The sequence below is a fragment of the Coregonus lavaretus genome (assembly GCF_964263955.1).
Source record: "Coregonus lavaretus genome assembly, chromosome: 2".
In the NCBI taxonomy this organism is placed as follows: Eukaryota; Metazoa; Chordata; class Actinopteri; order Salmoniformes; family Salmonidae; genus Coregonus; species Coregonus lavaretus.
The window spans coordinates 51,700,573-51,721,596 of NC_139989.1; the positions used below are offsets into that span (position 1 = coordinate 51,700,573).

The 21,024-nt window shown below is 42.9% G+C and overlaps 1 protein-coding gene across 1 annotated transcript in view; it reads left to right on the forward strand.

The window, feature by feature from the left end:
* Positions 1-343: 343 nt before the first annotated feature.
* The window catches only part of LOC311139542 (speckle-type POZ protein B-like), a gene marked incomplete at its 3' end in the record, with an annotated part of 21,496 nt that continues 815 nt past the window's right edge, over positions 344-21,024 (forward strand). Inside the window, exons 1-4 of the mRNA XM_084174429.1 lie at positions 344-415; positions 18,797-19,109; positions 19,509-19,630; positions 19,852-20,003. Of these exons, the coding sequence (XP_084030555.1) occupies positions 19,032-19,109; positions 19,509-19,630; positions 19,852-20,003 (352 nt within the window). The 5' untranslated portion in view covers positions 344-415; positions 18,797-19,031. The remainder of the gene's footprint in view (positions 416-18,796; positions 19,110-19,508; positions 19,631-19,851; positions 20,004-21,024) is intronic.

Below are 21,024 nucleotides of genomic sequence, written 5' to 3' on the forward strand. Positions count from 1 at the left end.
GAAAGGTCAACAGAATCCATTCTGTATAAATTAAACATCGCCCACACAGTGTTAATAATAAAACCAGTTTCTTTCTCAGATTAAATGAGAAGTATGTATGTTAAGATAGTTTTGTGTGTGTGTGAAGGCCCTCGTGCACGCTGGTGTGTGTATGAGTGACGTGCGGGGCTGACCCTGCAGTGAGAGCCCTAAGCAGTGATCACAGAGACCAGTGTCTCTTTATGGAGACAGAGTAATTAGTTCACTTGCACAAGTAAAGTGAAATGCCTTTCTTGCAAGCTGTCTTTGAGAGGAGGGGGTGGGGCATTAGATGACCTGTCACTGGGTGTCTCTCATCCTTCAGCCCCCTTCCACCTCACCTCATCGGTCAGTGGCTCCATCCCCTGTCCCCCTCCCTCACGCACGGCTACTCCAGGTAATTGACGCCACTTCAGATCATTCAGTGGCTTTTTATTTATTTTTGTCATTCAGTGGCTTTGCTCTGCTCTATGCTTGCTGGCTTCACCACGCCTGACTCAACTGCGTCGCTCACCTGACTTGTCACTCACCCTTGGCTGGCCTGCCAGCCGGCTGCCAGGCCCAACGAGCTCCCAACGCTCTGCCTCTCCCATTCACAGCACAGCAGGGGTGACCCTGGAGGACCTGGCCTGGCAGCCTCCTGTCCAGCACAGTGGACCGGTCCACTCACAATTAATCAGAAGACACTGCATTACAGACACTTTAATGAGAACAACTGTTGTGATCTATGTGAAACAACTCATGCAAGACTGAAAATCTATGGTGGATGAAACCTCAAACCACTTTCATATGGACTTTATGCAAGCTGTCATTGATTGTGGTATACTTTGTTTAAACAATAAGGCACGAGGAGGTGTGATATATGGCCAATATACCACGGCTAAGGACTGTTCTTATGTACGACGCAACGCAGAGTGCCTGGTTACAGCCCTTAGCCGTGGTATATTGGACATATACCACAAATCCCCAAGGTGCCTTATTGCTATTATAAACTGGTTACCAACGTAATTAGAGCAGTAAAAATAAATGTTTTACCCGTGGTATACGATCTGATATACCACGGCTGTCAGCCAATCAGCATTCAGTGCTCGAACCACCCAGTTTATAATACTTTTTATACCATGGTATTGTTAAATACTTGTTTCTGATTGGCTTGAAGGGCATTCTAGAGTTCATTATTTCCCTATAACGCATGGTGTATTTGCACGGTAGAATTAAATGGCTATAGTTAATTCTTACATGTCCTATGTTTGAGCTGCTTTTGAAAGCAAAAGTCGAATTGAAAACATTATTGGCATTGTTGAATTCGATTTTCATAATAGCAAGGTAAGACTGATGGTTTGGTTAGCTAAACTAGCAAGTCTGTTTTTTTGGTTACCAAGGCAACTACTGTAGCTAACTTGCTAGCTACTTCAGTGGATGTTGAACATTTCTAGCGGCAAATGTGTTAAATTATAGCCAGGGTATAAAAGGGATAATCAACTAGGGGCTCTATGTGTTCTCTGGAAAATAATGCAACTCCGTGGAAGGTCACTTCCACTCTGCTAGCGTGTCGTGGAACATGCCTTCCACGTCGTTCATTATATTCCATAGAATACATAGCCCCTCGTTGATTATCCCTTACATGATTTGATTCTTTGAGACCACGTAACGATGAACCTATCAGTGCTGGGAAAGGAATCCTTAGGACTTGTCTGATATACACATATAACAAAGTCATTACTCCAACCATATTGCAATTACTCACTGACGCATATGCTAACAGATGGATGTGGCAGCTCAACGGCCATATGTGACAGTCCAGGTTTACATCTTAATAGGTATTTTCACAGTAATTATTTTGGGACGTATTACCGCCCAGCGGCCAACTTTGATCAACTGTGCTCTACATTCACTGACTGGCATCGCCTGTCGCTTGGCAACCTGGAAAGGGGTTTGATTCCTCTCCCGCTCCCTCTCTCTTTCGCTCCATCTCTCCCTCAATCGCTCTCACTTCTCTTTTACCTGGTTTCTGTCTCACACTCGGCCTCCTGGTTCTAATTCCAGTTGCTGCGGCAACCCTGCAGCTGTTCTGCCGGTGGATCCCCCAGTCTCAAACATGCTGCTTGTGTGGAGTTGCTTAATGATTGGGTTTTATTTCTCCTCCTGAAGGGCCACACTCCAACTGTGATCAGCTCCTCCACCACCCTGTGTCTATCCCTCTCCTTCTTTCCTTTCCTCACTTTCTTCTACCGATTTTCCCAGCCACGCCTTCCCTCATGCATCTACAGGTACTTGCTCTGTGATGTGCAGTTGTTTACTTCTACTGGTTTGTGCATTGAGTCTCCTGTGAGTGGAGACTTTCTCACTCCATCACTCTCTCCAGTCTCTCTTTGCGTCATTGTCTGGTGTTGTCACCATGAGTCTCCTGTCTGCTGGAACTCAATCAGTCTCTGTGGTGCATTTGACTGGCCGGGTGGAGATTGGAATGTGCCAGACTCTAATGACTCCATTAGATTGTGTTAATCTGTGAGAGCTCTGTTACTAGGCAGTGCTGATTGATTTAGCACAGCCATGCTGAAAAAAGACTAAGTGTGGCTGGGGGAAAGTTAACTTAATCAACTTCAGCACAGACTGACAGGATGGACTGGTAGACTAAAGGGTCTGGGCTGCTGAGAGTGATGGCTGGAGTATTATGTTGAGGATAAGCTGCAGTGAGGAGAATGGGTAATGTTAATCTAAACTGGTGTGTTTGGGCCTGCTCTGAGAAGCAGTGAGGACTTTTAAAATGTCACCTGGCACTGTGTGTGTGTGCATTAGTGCACGGCCCACACCAGAGCAGCCTTATCTGCCTGGCATTTCCAACCTCAGCGAATACTGCTGCAGCCGGCGCTATCTGATGACTCACCAAAAGGCCTCTCTGAGAGAACAATATTGAGAGGCAGCGAGCGCAGGTACACTTAACCTTAACATGAATTAGGAAAGGTCAGACGGGGAGGGTGAGGTACGAGGTGGGGACCGCCACTTACAGCACTGTTATTGTTTGGATCTTATCTTAACAGACTCTGGCTGGGTGGATGTGATGCCTGTTGTCCGCCAGGCAGCTTTGAGCAGCGCTCTTTGGCCAGGTAATACACTGATCCTGGATCAGATCAGTCTAGATGTTATTAAGTCGACAACATGCCTCAGCCTGAGATGGCCAAATGCTCTGGAATCAGGTTGTAAAAGTTGCAAAGCTTTACAATTTTGTATATTTTTCTCAGTCTCAGTCCTTCTGAGTCAAGGCAGTGTTGGGTCTGAGTACAGACTAAACACGGTGGCATTTAGAGGCCAGCCACCACTGAGACACCAAGGTGTCTAGATGCACTCATCATTCAGCCTAGTCTCAACACTTCATCACAACCGCAGGGCTTTAAAAATAGTTATTTTGCCACAGCTACGGGTGGTGGCATCTCTCTGTTAGTCTTTATGCACTGGTTTTACACCTTCAAGAGAGAGGAGCTGCTCATTCTCAGCCTTCACTGTATAACTAACTCACTGTTTAATTAATGAATGGCTAATATACATGTAGAAAGGAGAGATGGAAGTACTCACTTTGAAAAGGTGATCCATCTTATATGGATTTAATGGTAAGCATTTTAAAATAGCGCTGCAGAACTGTAAATGAGGGAAGGAGTGTGTGTGTGTATATATGCGGTGTGTATCAGTGTGCGTGCAGTACAAGGTGAAGTGTGTAAATGTGGTAATTGGGAAGCAGAGTGACGTCGGGACACCAGAAGAGTAGCCCCTGTCTCAGGGCGAGCAGCAGATGGATAGAGCTGAACTTATTAGTGCTGCTGCCTTCCCCTTCTTTCCCCAAGAGGAAAAGAGCAACACAAGAAGACAGAAAGAGGGAGAGCACAGTGTTTCCTTCTTTACCTCCATCTCCAACCCCCCCTCTCTCTTTTCTCTCCCTCTCCTTTCTGCTTGTCTACTGTCGAGTGTTTGTCCAAAAATTGCCAAGAAAATGGCTGCAGTGTCCATGTTACTTTTTGTTGTATTGTCTCTGTCCATGCATTACCATTCACTTGGACCCTCCAGTATCTGACTAGCCCTTATATCTTATCCTCCATTACTGGGCACAGCTCTGGCGATGGTGTAGTACAGTGGTCCTGGCTGACATGCCTATTCCACAGGGGGTTTGTGGTGTTGAATGGTCCTGCTTAGTCTCATTGTGGGGGGTCCCACAGGTTCTTCTGGGAGGGGGGTGAGGAGGGCCAGGAAGGGAGGCTGTGTTCTTTCTGTTAGAAATGAGGGAGAATCTTCACAGAGGTGGGGTGAGGGGCAAGAGGTGTACCCCGTTATCTCCCTGTGGCAGGCGTTTGCCCTTGATCGCAGTGTCTCGGTGCGCCAGCATGACAAGTTCAGAGAAGGGTTGATCTTAATTGGCTCTGCTGAAGTGTGTGTGTGTGTTTGAAGCTTATATGCTGGTGGCAATTGCAGCTATAGGTGCTCACATTCTTCCATGACTGTATATTGCTCCTCAAGTAGTTTAGTCTCTCTCAGTGAGATGCCTTGTGGAGAGGCAGATGGGCAGTGGGTGGTCTGGGCCTTTGTGTCTGACCCTCACTGTCAGCCGTGTCTCTGTGTGTTAGGGTGTACATTTAGAAATTACAGGTTTCCGTATTTAATGAGAAGAAAAAAGCCTGTCCTCAGCTCAAAACGCTCGCCCCCTTGTCTTTCTGTTTCTCTATGCAGCAGTGGACCTGAGTAGACCCTCACACCCTCTTTCTCTCACTCTACTCAGTCCACTTTCTCTCTCTCTCCCTTTACTCAGTCCACTTTCTCTCTCTCTCTCCCTTTACTCAGTCCACTTTCTCTCTCTCTCTCCCTTTACTCAGTCCACTTTCTCTCTCTCTCTCTCCCTTTACTCAGTCCACTTTCTCTCTCTCTCTCTCCCTTTACTCAGTCCACTTTCTCTCTCTCTCTCCCTTTACTCAGTCCACTTTCTCTCTCTCTCTCCCTTTACTCAGTCCACTTTCTCTCTCTCTCTCCCTTTACTCAGTCCACTTTCTCTCTCTCTCTCTCTCCCTTTACTCAGTCCACTTTCTCTCTCTCTCTCTCTCTCTCCCTTTACTCAGTCCACTTTCTCTCTCTCTCTCCCTTTACTCAGTCCACTTTCTCTCTCTCTCTCCCTTTACTCAGTCCACTTTCTCTCTCTCTCTCTCTCTCTGCTCACTCTACTCTCTCTCCCTCGTTTGCAGACAGCATATCACAAATTCAGCGACTTGTACCGCTGCCGGCACGGTTCATCATTATAATTGTTAGAAGTGCGGAAAGGGCAGCGGGAGGGATGCACGCCGGGGATAGACAACTTTGATGGGGGTCAGGGCCACAAAATCTTAACTAATTTCATTAATATTTTTAAGTTGGTGTTAATTTCGTGCAATTCATTTTGCCATGGGGTACCAAAGAAAACAAGCGATAGAAAACAATACAATAAAAATAATGGTGCAGGTGTGTTCGAAAGCCCAAGGGCTTAAATGAAAACCACACCATTAAAAAAAACAATATACAATACATAAGTATTCAGACCCTTTGCTATGAGACTTGAAATTGAGCTTAGGTGCATCCTGTTTCCATTCATCATCCTTGAGATGTTTCTACAACTTGATTGGAGTCCACCTGTGGTAAATTCAATTGATTGGACATGATTTGGAAAGGCACACACCTGTCTATATAAGGTCCCACTGTTGACAGTGCATATCAGAGCAAAAACTAAGCCATGAGGTCGAAGGACTTGTCCGTAGAGCTCAGAGACAGGATTGTGTCGATGCACAGATCTGGGGAAGGGTACCAAAAAATGTCTGCAGCATTGAAGGTCGCCAAGAACACAGTGGCCTCCATCATTCTTAAATGGAAGAAGTTTGGAACCACAAAGGCTCTTCCTAGAGCTGGCCGGCCAGCCAAACTGAGCAATTGGGGGAGAAGGGCCTTGGTCAGGGAGGTGACCAAGAACCTAATGGTCACTCTGACAGAGCTCCTGGGCTCCTCTATAGAGATGGGAGAACCTTCCAGAACGACTACCATCTCTGCAGCACTCCACTAATCAGGCCTTTATGATAGTGCCCAGACGGAAGCCACTCCTCAGTAAGGCACATGACAGCCCGCTTGGAGTTTGCCAAAGGCACGTAAAGGACTCTCAGACCATGAGAAACAAGATTATCTGGTCTGATGAAACCAAGCTTGAACTCTTTGGCCTGAATGCCAAGCGTCACGTCTGTAGGAAACCTGGCACCATCCCTACGGTGAAACATGGTGGTGGCAGCATTATACTGTGGGGATGTTTTTCAGCGGCAGGGACTGGGAGACAAGTCAGGATCGAGGGAAAGATGAACGGAGCAAAGTACAGAGAGATCCTTGATGAAAACCTGCTCCAGAGCGCTCAATAACTCAGACTGGGGCGAAGGTTCACCTTCCAATAGGACAACGACCCTAAGCAGACAGCCAAGACAACGCAGGAGTGGCTTTGGGACAAGTCTCTGAATGTCCTTGAGTGGCCCATCTAGATCACGGACTTGAACCCGATCGAACATCTCTGGAGAGACCTGAAAATAGCAGTGACGCTCCCCATCCAATCTGACAGATCTTGAGAGGATCTGCAGAGAAGAATGGGAGAAATTCCCCAAATACAGGTGTGCCAAGCTTGTAGCGTCATACCCAAGAAGACTCAAGGCTGTAATCGCTGCCAAAGGTGCTTCAACAAAGTACTGAGTAAAGGGTCTGAATACTTATGTAAATGTAATATTTCAGAGGTTAATTTTTTTTTATAAATGTGCAAACATTTCTAAACACCTGTTTTTGCTTTGTCATTATGGGGTATTGTGTGTAGATTGAGAGAAAAACTATTTAATCCATTTTAGAATAAGGCTGTAATGTAACAATGTGGAAGAAGTCAAGGGGTCTGAATACTTTCCGAATGCACTGTATATAGATGGATTTCAGAATTGACCTGGAAGAATCCATTGAAGGGTTTCGGTAAACTGTCTGGGAGGTATGAGTATTTGTAGATTAAAGTGCGTAATTGGCTTACATTAATATCGTAAATGGACAAGATATTGAGTTTCTTAAACAAAGGTGCAGATGGAGCCAGGTAATTAGAGGAGATGTCTTGCAAATATATTTTGTATGATGAGTAATTTGTGTAGGTAGGAGGCATATGGGTAAATTTAATTTAAATTAAGCTATAGTGTAGAGTCAGGAAGCAAGCCTGGTGAACCAAACCACTAATCTTTCTGATGATACCAACAGATTTCATCACTTTGCTGCAGACAAATTGAATATGATATTTCCAGGATAACTTTTAATCAATTAAAACTGAGGAATCTAGTGGATGGTGACTTGTTCCATTTCATTCCCACTAATTGAGATTCTGGTCCTTTTATTTTATTTTTATTTTTACAATATTTCTGGTAGATGCACAGCCGTTTGCATAAACAAATTGTTCTCTATCATAAACATAACCATATAGCCAATTATATGTATAATCATGAAAACTGTAATATTTCATGATCAGCTGTGTCAAACGCTTTGGATAAATCTAAAGAGATGCCAAGAGCGTATTCATTGATGTTCAGGGCTGTTAAGATTTTATCCACAATTTGCAAAAGAGCCATATCTGTGGAATAGTGTTTCCGAAAACCATATTGGTGCTCATATAGAATACAGTGTTGAAACCATATTGGTGCTCATATAGAATACAGTGTTGAAACCATATTTGTGCTCATATAGAATACAGTGTTGAAACCATATTGGTGCTCATATAGAATACAGTGTTGAAACCATATTGGTGCTCATATAGAATACAGTGTTGAAACCATATTGGTGCTCATATAGAATACAGTGTTGAAACCATATTGGTGCTCATATAGAATACAGTGTTGAAACCATATTGGTGCTCATATAGAATACAGTGTTGATTTAAATGTTTCAACATTCTCTTATACACCAAGTTTGATCAGGAGGATCAAACTGAAGCATGGAAGGGAAATGTTCCTTAATGTTTTCCAAGGGATTTCAATCAGTTTTCTCTATTTCCTTTGACAGAGAGGAACCCACATTCACAAAGTTAAATTCACATGAAATAACATCAGGATCACTATAGGTCTTATTTCCAACAGTAAATTGAGAAGGGATAGTTGTAGATGCCTTTTTCTTATTCAACAGTTGATTGTTTACTTTATATTATTGAAGGATTCTTTGAATTTGTAAGTAAAACGTATTTTTTTGGGATATCTGAAGTATGTGAGTAAATTTGTTCTTATACTTTTTGTAATTTGCAGAATTCAGGGGAGAGGGATTTGTGAGAAACTTTTTATACAACCTTTTTTGTAAACTGAGGATTTTTTGAGACCTGTTGTAAACCAAGGTTTCCAGAACCCTTTTGCTGCTCTCTTACGTGGTTTAACTAAGGGTAAGCAGTTGTGAAATACAGAATTGAAAGATGTGAGAAAAGTCTGGTAAGCAGACTCCACATCGGCCTGACTATAAACATTTCCCCATGGAATATCATCAAATCATTTTTTTATTAATATTTTTTATCCGAAATGTATCCGAGGATCTTCAAAAGGGGGGCCGCCAGTTGCCCATTCCTGCACTAGGCCAATGGGGAGAGAGCGAAGGGGTGAGGAGAAGAGAGCGGGAGGGGCTGAGTTGGACCAAGGGATGAAGGGGAAGATGGAAATGCCCCTCATTGAAATGGGCCTTTATTGGGCGTCCAGGGAAATGCAGCAGTACCTGAGGCTACGTTCCTGTGCTAGAGCATACTGAAAGTGATTTAAACCACATTAAAATGGAAAACGATGCATGGAGGATTGAAGGAAGGATGGTGGCTGGAGTTTGGGGTGGTTTTGGCCTCATTATGAATATCATACAAATCATGATTATGAAAAGCAAATAGATTTAGTAGGAACTGGACTGAGAGGCTGCCATGATGTGAGTGAAGTATTATTTATTTGTGTGGGAAACGTGGTGATGTGTCCAGATTGGGGTTTATAACAAGGAACTGAGGATTGTGGACCGAGACTAGATTTTGAAAATAATTTATTTGAAGAGATAAGGCCTTGGGTTAGGCCTCTGTCAGAAAACCGGCATTTATAGTAGACATGTTATGTAATGTAGCCTACTACATTAGACCGTAAGTGAAGTCTGTCTTAGCTCTTGTATCTGTCAGTGTAGACCAGTCAAGTTGTCAGGGGCAGGAAGGACCGTCACAACAATGTTGTATTTCGGGAACAGAAAATAGGCCGAATGCCTGACAGCTTTGGTCAGCATATGTTAAAATAAAACATTTAGGCACATTGATTGTTTCCAGGCAACATGATTTGTGGGAGGAGAGGAATCAAAAGAGAGACAACTGGAGGGTATGGAGAAATTGAGTTTAAGACAGGCTTTGTTTTTGGTCCCTTTATGAGCAAGGACTGCTAATTACCAAGCTCTCTGGTCCTCAGAAAATGTGTTTGAAATCCACTGGAAGCGGATAATTGAGGCGAAAGCGTGTTACCTGGCAAAGTCAAACTGAAGGACGTCTACTTCAAAAACATTCTCTAATTCTCCTCTTTTTGTTTGCTATTTCTTCTCATGCTCTCCTTTGAATTGTAAATTATAGAGCAGTTTAGAGTATCTCTCTTGGTTGTTTATCGGGTTGCAGTTTTAAGCTCAAAGGAGATTTGGGTCCACATTGAGACACCTTTTTGTTATCTGCAGCAAAAGAGAAAGGGTCGAAGAGGGAGCCTTGGGGATCCCCACTCTGTCTGAAAGCTCTCTTCTTGCCTTACTGATTGCTTGGCGCTTATTATGGAATTCAAGCGTCTCTTCACGTTTACAGATAGTTACATCTATGTTTACAGCTCATGTCCTCTGCCAGGTGTAATGATTGCGTTCACAGATACAAACATGGGCCTCGAAGAGCTGTTATATGACTATAGGAGTGTGGGTTGTAGAGGCTTTGTTGTAGAGACTTTGTACAGTAGACCGTCTGTGGGGATTTTTCCTGATGGTATGAGCCTTATGGTCCATGTTAAGTCTTACTTTTAATTGGGCTCATCCCACTTATGTCATCTGACCTTTTTGTGTGTTAGCCACATGAGTGAATACGTGTGCGAGGTTTTCTGTTTATGTTGATATTCTTGTTCTTGTTTCTGGCAGTTTCTCTTTATTCACATTTTGCACCACATTTCTCTCTTGGCTAGTCTCTAACCAATGGAGTACCAGATACCAAGAAGGTCACTGTGAGGGAAATTAAATGGATGACCAGAGTTGTTTCCATAACCACCATTAGCAAGTAGCACCATCCATCTAAAATGTGCTGTAACACGGCAGTAACCAATCAGCAGCCTTTCAGGCTCCTCTGTAAGAGACTAATGGAACAATGGAGAAAAAAACATTTAAAAAAATTAAACAAGCCGAAGAAAGACTCCCTCTCACTTCATTTGCATTTTAATTATAAATCGCATAATTACAGTGAGTAAGGTATCACACCAGCCTCTCTCTCTCCCTCCCTCTCTTCCTCCCAGCTTTGCTCGCTTCATAGGTTAGAAGAACTCTTAACTCCAAGTATTTCTTTAGGGTAGAAAAATAAATAGGTGGAGGAGGAAAACAGCAGGCAAAGGTTAAAGCAGCATTACTCTTAGCTCTGCAGTTTGTTGGTTTATACACAATCCCTCCTGGCAACTGAATGTGGACGAGATGGATATATAGCTACGGTCTAGAGTTATGTCTGGTCAGAGCCCTTCTATGGCCACTGTCATCTTTAATCGGGAGAAGGTTGGCGCGTTAAGGGCCTCTAAAGCTCACAACCATTTGTCTTTGTCAGGGAATCCTGTCATGTTGGAAAAAGTTATACTTATATGTGGGGTTTGACTGTGCCTGTATGACTGTGTGTGTGAGCTTACATCTGTGTATATTTGTCTGCCCTTACAATTGCACACAGTTAGGGCTTTGTATGTGTGTGTGTGCCTTTGCTTCAGAGGTGTTCTGTTGTGAGTGTAGCTCTAATTGATCCTACTGGAACTGCGTGAAAGGACAAACTGCCAGCAAGGCTTCAGATCTGTGACTTAATGAGAGTACAGATAGCAAGGCTTCAGATCTGTGACTTAATGAGAGTACAGATGTCACAGGTCTGAAGCCTTGCTTTAATGAGAGGGGACTGAGCCACACGGCAGCTGGCCAGCTCTGAGGGGAAGCAGGGAGGGGAGAGGGTTGTGATATAAGACGTGATAGAGCCAAAGAAGGGGAGAGTGTGAGATGTAGGTTTAATGCTATGGCAGCCTTCTGGGGGCTATAGAATGCCAGAGGAGAAAGGGGGATGAGGTGGAGGTATACTGAGCGAAGGTTAGAGATCGCTGGGTTGAGAGTCAGTGATATGGAGCCAGATAGTGATGTAGTGTCATTAGGGCTTTCTCCACGGCTCACATAGGGCTTTTGTCTCAGTGAGCGGCTCTTAATCCATCACGCCCCCTGGTCCTGCCTGCAGCTCTGCAGCCCTGGCTCTGACACACTCCAGTGTGTTCCCAGCTCGCCACCGCGCCGCACTGCTCCATGATGAGGTCATGCTCAGCCCTGTCACACGTGTGTGCTCACCTCTGCTCTGCTCTCCTTGCCTCTGGTCTTTGTGTCTGGGGTATCAGGGCTGCTCTGTGCTGAGCTGGCTGGACAGACACAGCTCAGTTTAAATACACCACGACCACCACCTCTTTTTGTCAGAGCTGGACATGTCTGTCAGACAGGTGCTGTACGTTACTCTTCCGACTGTCAAGCCTACCTGTAACTACGCTCAATATATTTTGTATTCTCTTGCCGTTAAGGCCAGTATCTCTTCCTGTCTTTTATTTACTGTAACCATCAAAATGCATTATCCTCTCTCCAATCTCTCTTACCTTAGCCTGTTACTCTTACCTTATCTTTGATTCCTGTATCTGGAAATCAAGTTATCCCTTTACTCTTCCCTGTATGTCACCTCTTCCTGTTCCTTTGACCCCCACTGATGTTTGAGCAGATTATATCCCAGACTCAGTGAGACTCCTAGATCATATCAGAGCTAAGATCCCACTTCTATTGCTCACCACACAGCAGCCTGCTAGCCTGCAGATGAAATTATACATACTCTAATAGCAGAGTGTTTCAGCGATCAGTTATGACTGGTCGGTATGTCTAATTGGTGTGGAACCTTCAGTCAGTACCGTGTGTGTTTTTCAAATGGGGTCAGAGCCTTCAGCTGATCGGTCTGGTCTGGTCTGTACACACTGCTTTAATACGCTCCCTTTCATCGCTCTACCAACCTAGCCGCTTTTAATTCAACCTGACCTTATAATTAGCAGACTTCTTTAACCCTCTGTCAGATGTCTCGCCAGAGCTGGAGGGAAGGAAGGGGTGGGGGAGAAGGGGGGCGATGTTAAAATATGGTAACGAGAATGTAAGTATTTTGATATGTGGCTGCACGTCATCCCCCTGGCCAGGTGGTGGCGGTGTCTGGCTGCACGGCGCTAGCTAGCGTGTGTCTTCTCATCCCAGCAGGAAGTGGGCCCGGAGGGAGAGGCTGGTGGGTGGTGCCGTGTATTTGATGTTTCTCTTTCATGTTGCAAGTGAAAGGGAATTTAAATGGATAGCCGTTACGTGTGTAATGTTGTATTTTTCATAATGAATGTTTTTTCTTCTTCTGAGTAGAGCAGTAGCCAGCTGTAATGAATTCCAGAAGGGGTTCCATCCTCTTCTTCTCTTGTCATCCAGCAGGACCTCCTATTTCACAGCAGGCCTGGCGTCTTTAAGTCCCTGCCATATGTTGTTCAGGCTATATTTAACTATTCTATATGGATGGATTTAGATACTCACTAGTCCAGGGGTGGGGAATCATTTTGGCTTGAGGGCCACCCCGGGATTTCAAAATTCAGCGGAGGGAGGCACAGATTTTTTTCCGGACTGATTTGTTCGTCAAAAGCAATTTGCGGACCAGAGACATTTATTTGAAAATATATAGGTCCGTTATCATTTCTACGTACATTCTATCTAGTATTAGATGTTCAAGAGTGGCCTGGAGTGTTTGTTTTTTTACCCCCACCCCAAATAATAATAAAAAATAACTCAAACCTCCCCCAGGCCGGATTGAATGAGCTTGCAGGACGGATTCGGGACTAGAGCCGTATGTTTCCCACTCCTGCGCTTGTCACTACACAAATTGACTACACTTGCACTAGTGTAAGATTATGTGTGTCTACAAATGTTCAACATATACCCAGGGCTTTGTTCATGTGGGTCGATTTTATTTATGTTTCTCAAAATAGTGTATGTTGTGGTTATTAAGAAGTGGACTGTTTAATCTGCAGGCTCTCTCCAAGCTACTGTCCAGCTGTATATCATGTCTAGGAGAGAGAGAATGGAGCGTCGTTCTGAATGCTTATAGATTGGAATCATGGCTGGTCTGCCATAAATATGAGTAGACTAAACCCCCACTGGACCGTTCTAGAGAGAAAGAGAACCACTTGAGGTGGGTGGGATGCCCCAACTGTCTGTTAGGCTAACTGAACTCACCTGAGATGCCTGAGAAACATTAATATCGCCCCAGGCTCTCCATGTCTCAACAACCTCCTCTGCATCCCTATCTTCTGTTTCTAATGGGAGGGATGGGGAGGACATGACATCATTCAGCTCCTTGGTTTCCTGGGAACTGTTGTCCATATGTCAATGTTTCAGTAACGCATGCACCTCTTAGTGGTGTGATGAAGACTGTGGTGGGAGTGAGATGTAGACCGTGGTGGGAGTGAGATGTGGAGTGAGGTGAAGACTGCAATGGGAGTGAGATGAAGACTGGACTGTCAGAGTGCGAGAGGCCTGTCTATGTAGTGAATATAAATGTGCTCCAGGCGTCCTTTCTCCCTCATCCTGTCAGTCCCCACAGCAGCAGACTAGGATGTGATAGGGAACTGAAATGTGGGCGGTAGGCAATCACGCATACGCACATATACACAACCCGTGGGATCACACACAACACACTGACTTTATCTGTTACACACCGGTGCCATCCTTACCTCATACTTTGTCTAGGGATTGTTTTCGGGGTAGCACACAATCCACACAATCTCCTTAACTCTCTCTGACGTACTGCTGTTGTGACCATATTTATTTTCCCCTGCTGTGTGTGTTAGCCCCGGTTAGTCCTACTGTCCATTGGTGCTGACTGTCACCAGCTGAATCACCATGATGAATGAACTGTCTCAATACCTTTTAGTGAGGGAGTACAAGGATTACCACACACACACACACACACACACACACACACACACACACACACACACTATCTCTGAGTTGTTACTGTCATTTTTCTGCTGCTCAATGAATCAATCCCCAGCTTTATTCTGGTTAAGTGTCATCTGGGTGTATTTAGAAAAGCTGTGAAGTTGTTAGCGACACTGCCAGTATTGTCATGTTTTCTTAAAGTGGTTCCCTCGTGATAGCTGTTGGCAGCACACACGTTGGGAGACAGTAGCCTATACAGAGACAAGAGAGAACACACAGCTTAAGGAAACATACGGGGACACACATGCACACATTTATGCACCCACGCAACGCGCACACTCCGTCAAACAGCAGTTTGCATGTGTGCATGCATTTGTGCACTTAAGCTACATATTTGTAACACACATCAACACACACTAGTTCATTCACACAGACTATAATTCATTGTTAGGAAGTCTCAGGTAATTTAAATTGCAAATCAGTGGTGCCTTGTTCTCCATCTTTTGTGATTGATTGATTAATATTGTATTGTTTTACTGAGCAATAATGGCACCAGTGTTTTTCATCAGATACAAAAGAAGAAACAGGGGGAGGGCAGTGAAGATCAGATCCAACTGAAAGTTATCTCTAAACATTCATAAAGTCCTGTCTGCATCCGTGGAGGTCTGTCGGCTCCCCCCCTCCCACACCCCATTGCCCTTTTCTTATTTAATTCCCTCTTCCTTTCTCTCTCTCTCTTTCACTCACTCACACACACACACACACACACACACACACACACACAGTTTCTGGGAAGTTCTCCAGGTCCTGAACTTCCCTTTCAATCAGCCACTAATTAAGAAGCAAAGCGGTTTTTTACATGGAAGATACATTGGAGACAATATAAGGCAAGTATTGGAAACAATAGAACACTATGGAAAATATGGGAAACCAGGCCTGCTATTCATAGCAGACTTCGAAAAGGCATTTGATAAAGTTCGACTGGAATTCATATATAAATGCCTGGAGCATTTCAATTTTGGAGAATCTCTTATAAAATGGGTCAAAATCATGTATAGTAACCCTAGGTGTAAAATAGTAAATAATGGCTATTTCTCAGAAAGTTTCAAACTGTCAAGAGGAGTGAAACAAGGTTGTCCACTATCGGCATATCTATTTATTGTGGCCATCGAGATGTTAGCTATTAAAATCAGATCCAATAATAATATCAGAGGATTAGAAATACAGGGCTTAAAAACAAAGGTGTCATTGTACGCAGATGATTCATGTTTTCTTTTAGATCCACAACTAGAATCCCTCCACAGCCTCATAGAGGATCTAGATACATTTTCTAACCTCTCTGGATTAAAACCAAATTATGACAAATGTACTATATTACGTATTGGATCACTAAAAAATACAATTTTTACATTACCATGTAGTTTACCAATAAAATGGTCTGATGGTGATGTGGATATACTCGGAATACATATCCCAAAGGAAATAAATGATCTCACTTCAATAAATTTTAATAGAAAGTTAGCAAAAATAGATAAGATCTTACTACCATGGAAAGGAAAATACCTGTCAATTTGTGGAAAAATCACCCTGATTAACTCTTTAGTATTATCCCAGTTTACCTATTTGCTTATGGTCTTGCCTACGCCTAGCAAACAGTTTTTTAAAATATATGAGAAAAAAATATTCAATTTTATTTGGAACGGCAAGCCAGACAAAATTAAAAGAGCATATTTATATAATGAATATGAATTCGGAGGACAGAAATTATTAAATATTAAAGCATTAGACCTATCACTAAAATCTTCAGTCATCCAAAAGTTATACTTAAATCCGAACTGGTTCTCAAGCAAATTAGTAAGATTGTCTCACCCACTGTTCAAGAAAGGCCTTTTTCCCTTTATTCAGATTACAACCTCTCACTTTCAGTTATTTGAAAAGGAAATAATCTCCCAAATGTCACTATTTCTAAAACAAGCCATAGAAAGTTGGTTACAATTTCAATTTAATCCTCCAGAAACGACAGAACAAATAATGCAACAAATATTGTGGTTAAATTCAAATATACTAATTGACAAAAAACCTATATTTATTGACAGAATGTTTAAAAAAGGTATAATCTTCGTAAATGATATCATCGGTAGGACTGGTGGAGTTATGTCGCACATGCAGCTAATAAAAACATATGGAAATGTCTGCTCTACCCAAAATTAACCAAATAATTGCAGCCATACCGCAAAAGTGGAAGAGGAAAGTTGAAGGGGGAGAAAGTAAGGAACTTGTCTGTCGGCCTTGCATTAAAGAACATAATTGGTTAAGGAAAACTGTGATAAATAAAAAAGTATATCAGTTTCACTTAAGGACCAAAGGATTGACAGCAGTCCCATATAGATTGCAAAATAGTTGGGAAGAGATCTTTGACGTACCGATCCCATGGCATAGTGTTTATGAACTGACACGCAAAACGACACAGGATTCAAAAATTAGAATCTTTCAATTTAAATTATTATATAAAATTCTTGCTACCAATAGAATGTTATTTATATGGGGGATACAATCTTCCCAGCTCTGCAGATTTTGCTGTGAAGAGATAGAATCATTAGATCATTTGTTTTGGTTCTGTCCATTTGTAGCTTGTTTTTGGACACAGGTCCAGGAATGGCTAAAGGATTGCAATATTTACCTGGAACTAACCTTGCAGATAGCATTACTGGGTGATCTGAAAAGTCATAGTCAATCAATCAATAATATAATAATACTTTTAGCAAAAATGTTTATTTTTAATTCACAATCTGTAGAAGCAATGAGAATAGAAAGGTTCAGAACTTTTGTAAAACATCACAGTATGGTTGAAATATATATGGCAAATAGAAATCCTATATGGATGGTGTTAAGAGATAGATGGGAGGTATTGAATAGAGTTGAAGGATGGGACTAATAACAAATAACAACAAATAATAACAAAGATAGCTAATAATGTAAGCATACTGTGTCCATAATAAGTATATAGGTTGTATGTTGGGAGCTTTTGGGAAGGAGCACAGTTAGAAAGATATGGCATTTAGAGGCAAACCGGATGGACATCATGAAGATGATCGGAGAGGTTGAGAGTAGAAGAAGTTCAGGAGAAAAAAAATAAATAGATGTGTATATGTATGTGTATGTATGTATGTATGTATATATATATATATATATATATATATATATATATATATATATATATATATATATATATATGTATATATGTGTATATGTATGTATGTATGTATATATATATATATATATATATAGATATAGAATTATTGTAAAATTAACTCTGTCCATAAGGTGTAGATAGTGAGTATGGACCGGAAGTAGAGGCCTGGGCGTTGTTGTTCACTAATTTACTCCAAGTAGGGAAAGGATGGTGGGGTTGAAAAGTAATAAAGGGGAATATATATATATATATATATATATATATATAAAAAATAAAAATAAAATATGGGGGATTGGAAGTGATGCAGACAATTACATTGATAGAAGATACAATCTATCTGCAATATTAAGCTGATCCTTCCCCCCCCAAAAAAAAAAAAAAAAAAAAAAAGAAAAAAAAGAAAAGCGAAGGGATCGTCTGGCTGCGAGACAGGGGGACTTGCAGGTTGACTGAGAAAAGAGAGAGAACGAGAGAAAAGAGGAGACTTTGCCCTGAGACCCCGTGATAGCTTCAATTTGACATGCAGGATGAGTGAGAAAAGAGAGAAAGGGGCAGTGGAGGAAAGGGGCAGGGGAGAAATTAGAGAAAAGTGAACAGAAGATCATTTGTTGATTTTATTAAACCTTTATTAACCAGGCAAGTCAATTAAGAACACATTCTTCTTCTATTCCCAGGGGTCTTCTGTGGTTCTGTAAAGGTGATATTGAAGAGAAGTAATTGGATAAAGTCACAGTTCTCTCTCTACATAGATTGTAGATCTGTGGTTCAGCTGAAGTCAATGCTGTTTTTCTATTGTGGCTGTATCCACACATTTACCTTAAACAGAGTGAATAACTTGTGCACACACAGAGATTGGGAGAAGTTTGCACATTTTGGAATAGGCTATGACCTTCCCTAGTCAATGTGGTCTTTGAAAGTTTTATCTGACCTTGTGTAGGCTACTTGAGTGAGTGGAGATTGGCAGGTAGGCGTGGGATGAAAGTCTTAAGCCTTGCTCTTCACTCTCTGCCACGGCACACGGCGACAGATCAGCTGGCTGGCTGGCGCTCCGCTCAAAGCAAAAGAAAGGCAGACACACGGGCAGATAAACGAGGGCTTTTCTCACTGAAGCCAAGTGAGCGAGCAGCGTGCACAACTGCTGTGCTTTGAATGCAGAGGCCCTTTGAAAACAAATGAATTCAGAGCTGTTCTGTCCTACTTACTGAGCAATACCGCTCAATTACACTAACGGCTCAATTACAATTAGCCTTTTACAAATACTGTGTATGCTATGCATGCAAGCGCACACACACACACTGACTATAACACCTATGATAATGCCACTTTCTCTGGTTGTAGGTTATAGGGTGCTGGTGCCTGTGGCTGTGGGTTCCCTGGACGTTCCCCAGACATTCTCCTTGGCTGGACCCTGGTGCTGTGTGTGGAGGACTAGAGGTGTTAGTGTGTGTGGTGGTCTGGTTGAATACTTAGCCCATTCGGTGGTGTTGTTGGGCTCAGCCACCCCCCCCCACGCTGCCCCCCTCCTGGCTGGTGCTCAGGCCCCACCCAGGCCTCCCCCGCCTCAACGCTGGCGATGTCAAGAGTCCCGAGTCCCCCTCCCCCCGCGGACATGTCCAGCGGCCCTGTTGCTGAGAGCTGGTGTTACACTCAGGTAAGGCTGGGTGTGTGTGTGTGTACATGTATCTGTTTTTCTATGTACATGTTTGTGTTTACTTGCACCTGTGTGTCAGTCTGGACTGCCAGTGCTGGTGTTTTTGACACGCCTGTTTTAAAGAAGGATGTTTTGTTTTCTATTGATGTGTTTTTTCATCATCTCTCCTCTCTCTGTACTTGCAAAATCGTTTTTTGTTGCAGCTTTTTAATATCCTTTCTTCTCCCCCTGTTTGTTGTCAGTGTTTATTGAGATGAAAGACAGGTTTGATGTGTGGTTTTGAAGTCCAGGCTGACCAACCAGCCACTTAGCTACCTGTATGGAATAGATAAATAAATTAAAGCCATTATGTCTGATTCCTGCTGTCTGTTTGTGTGTGTCTCCCCCTACCTCTGTTAGATCAAAGTGGTGAAGTTCTCCTACATGTGGACTATCAACAACTTCAGCTTCTGTCGTGAGGAGATGGGCGAGGTCATCAAGAGCTCCACCTTCTCTTCTGGAGCCAATGACAAGCTTAAATGGTGAGTGGAGGCGGGGCCAAGAAGTGGGCACTATGGATAAGCCGTAGGGGACTACAGGACCAGTAGCTTGTCCATGATTGATCTGATTTGAACTCCTAAGTATATTGAACTGGTATTATTCTATTGGACTGTTACTGAGCATAGTTGACTGACTTTGTCTCTGTATGACTGGGTCTGATGATCACTGATGCTGATGCTGTTCCCTCCCTCTGTGTGTCCAGGTGTTTGCGTGTAAACCCTAAAGGTCTGGACGAGGAGAGTAAAGACTACCTGTCCCTCTACCTGCTCCTGGTCAGCTGTCCCAAGAGCGAAGTGCGCGCCAAGTTCAAGTTTTCCATCCTCAACGCCAAGGGAGAGGAGACTAAGGCCATGGGTGAGTCGCACTTGATTTGAGTTTAGTTGGATCCCCATTAGCTAACGCCATGACGACAGCTAGTCTTCCTGGGGTCCGACACATGACGAAAAAGGCATTACAGACTAAAATACTTTACAATTTACATACATTTAAGTAATATTAACAAGTAGACATTACAGACATGTAAAATAACTGAAAGGTAACATTTAACAGTCAATCCAGGGGTCAGTATCTGTCCAGTCATATGGTCAATCTTAGTAGATGTACTTTTAATGTTTTCTTGAATGTGAAGACATTTTTGGCTTGGGAAATATTTATCCCCAACAACCCACCCTCTCTATAGGGTCAGTGGTGCTCTGCCAATGTAGTCCCATAGTGTACCTGGCTTGATATGATGCTGGTGTGAGAGAGGTCATGTGATAACAGAACAACATACTTATAAGAATCCACTCTTGAACCTCTCAGCCCAAACATGTAGCTTGGCAGTAGAAAATGGAAGACATGTTTCAGATGGAAACAAGGTTAGAAAGTTTCAGAGCTTTATTACCGGTGTCTCTGAGGTTTACTAAGTGAGTGTGTGTATAGGAGGGGGTGAGGGAGCCAAAGTGTGTCTAATTCAGTGTGTGGCCCGAGGTGTTAATAGCCATTATGGGTGTGTATAATCACTGCAGGTGGGATTCGTCCCCCCCCACATATTTAATTTAAAGTAGCGTGAGGCAATATTTGATTTTAATTTAAAAATAACCAATTCATCAGCTTATCTGGCTGATGAATTGGAAAGGAAACGTGTTTCTTCCAATGCCTACTATTTTTAATTAGGTTATGTTATGGGGAGGAAAAGCAAACTTGTGTGGAATTGAATTAGTGTGGGCCAGATGTGACCGCTTCCTGGTTATCAGGCTCTTTACCTGGTTGGTTGTCTCTCCTCCGTTACCCCACCGAGCACAGGAAGTATGGAAGGAGGAGAGGAGAGGGGCAGAGGAGGAATGTTTGTATCGGAGGTGTATGCAGCAAGACCTGTTTACAACCCCCCGCAGTG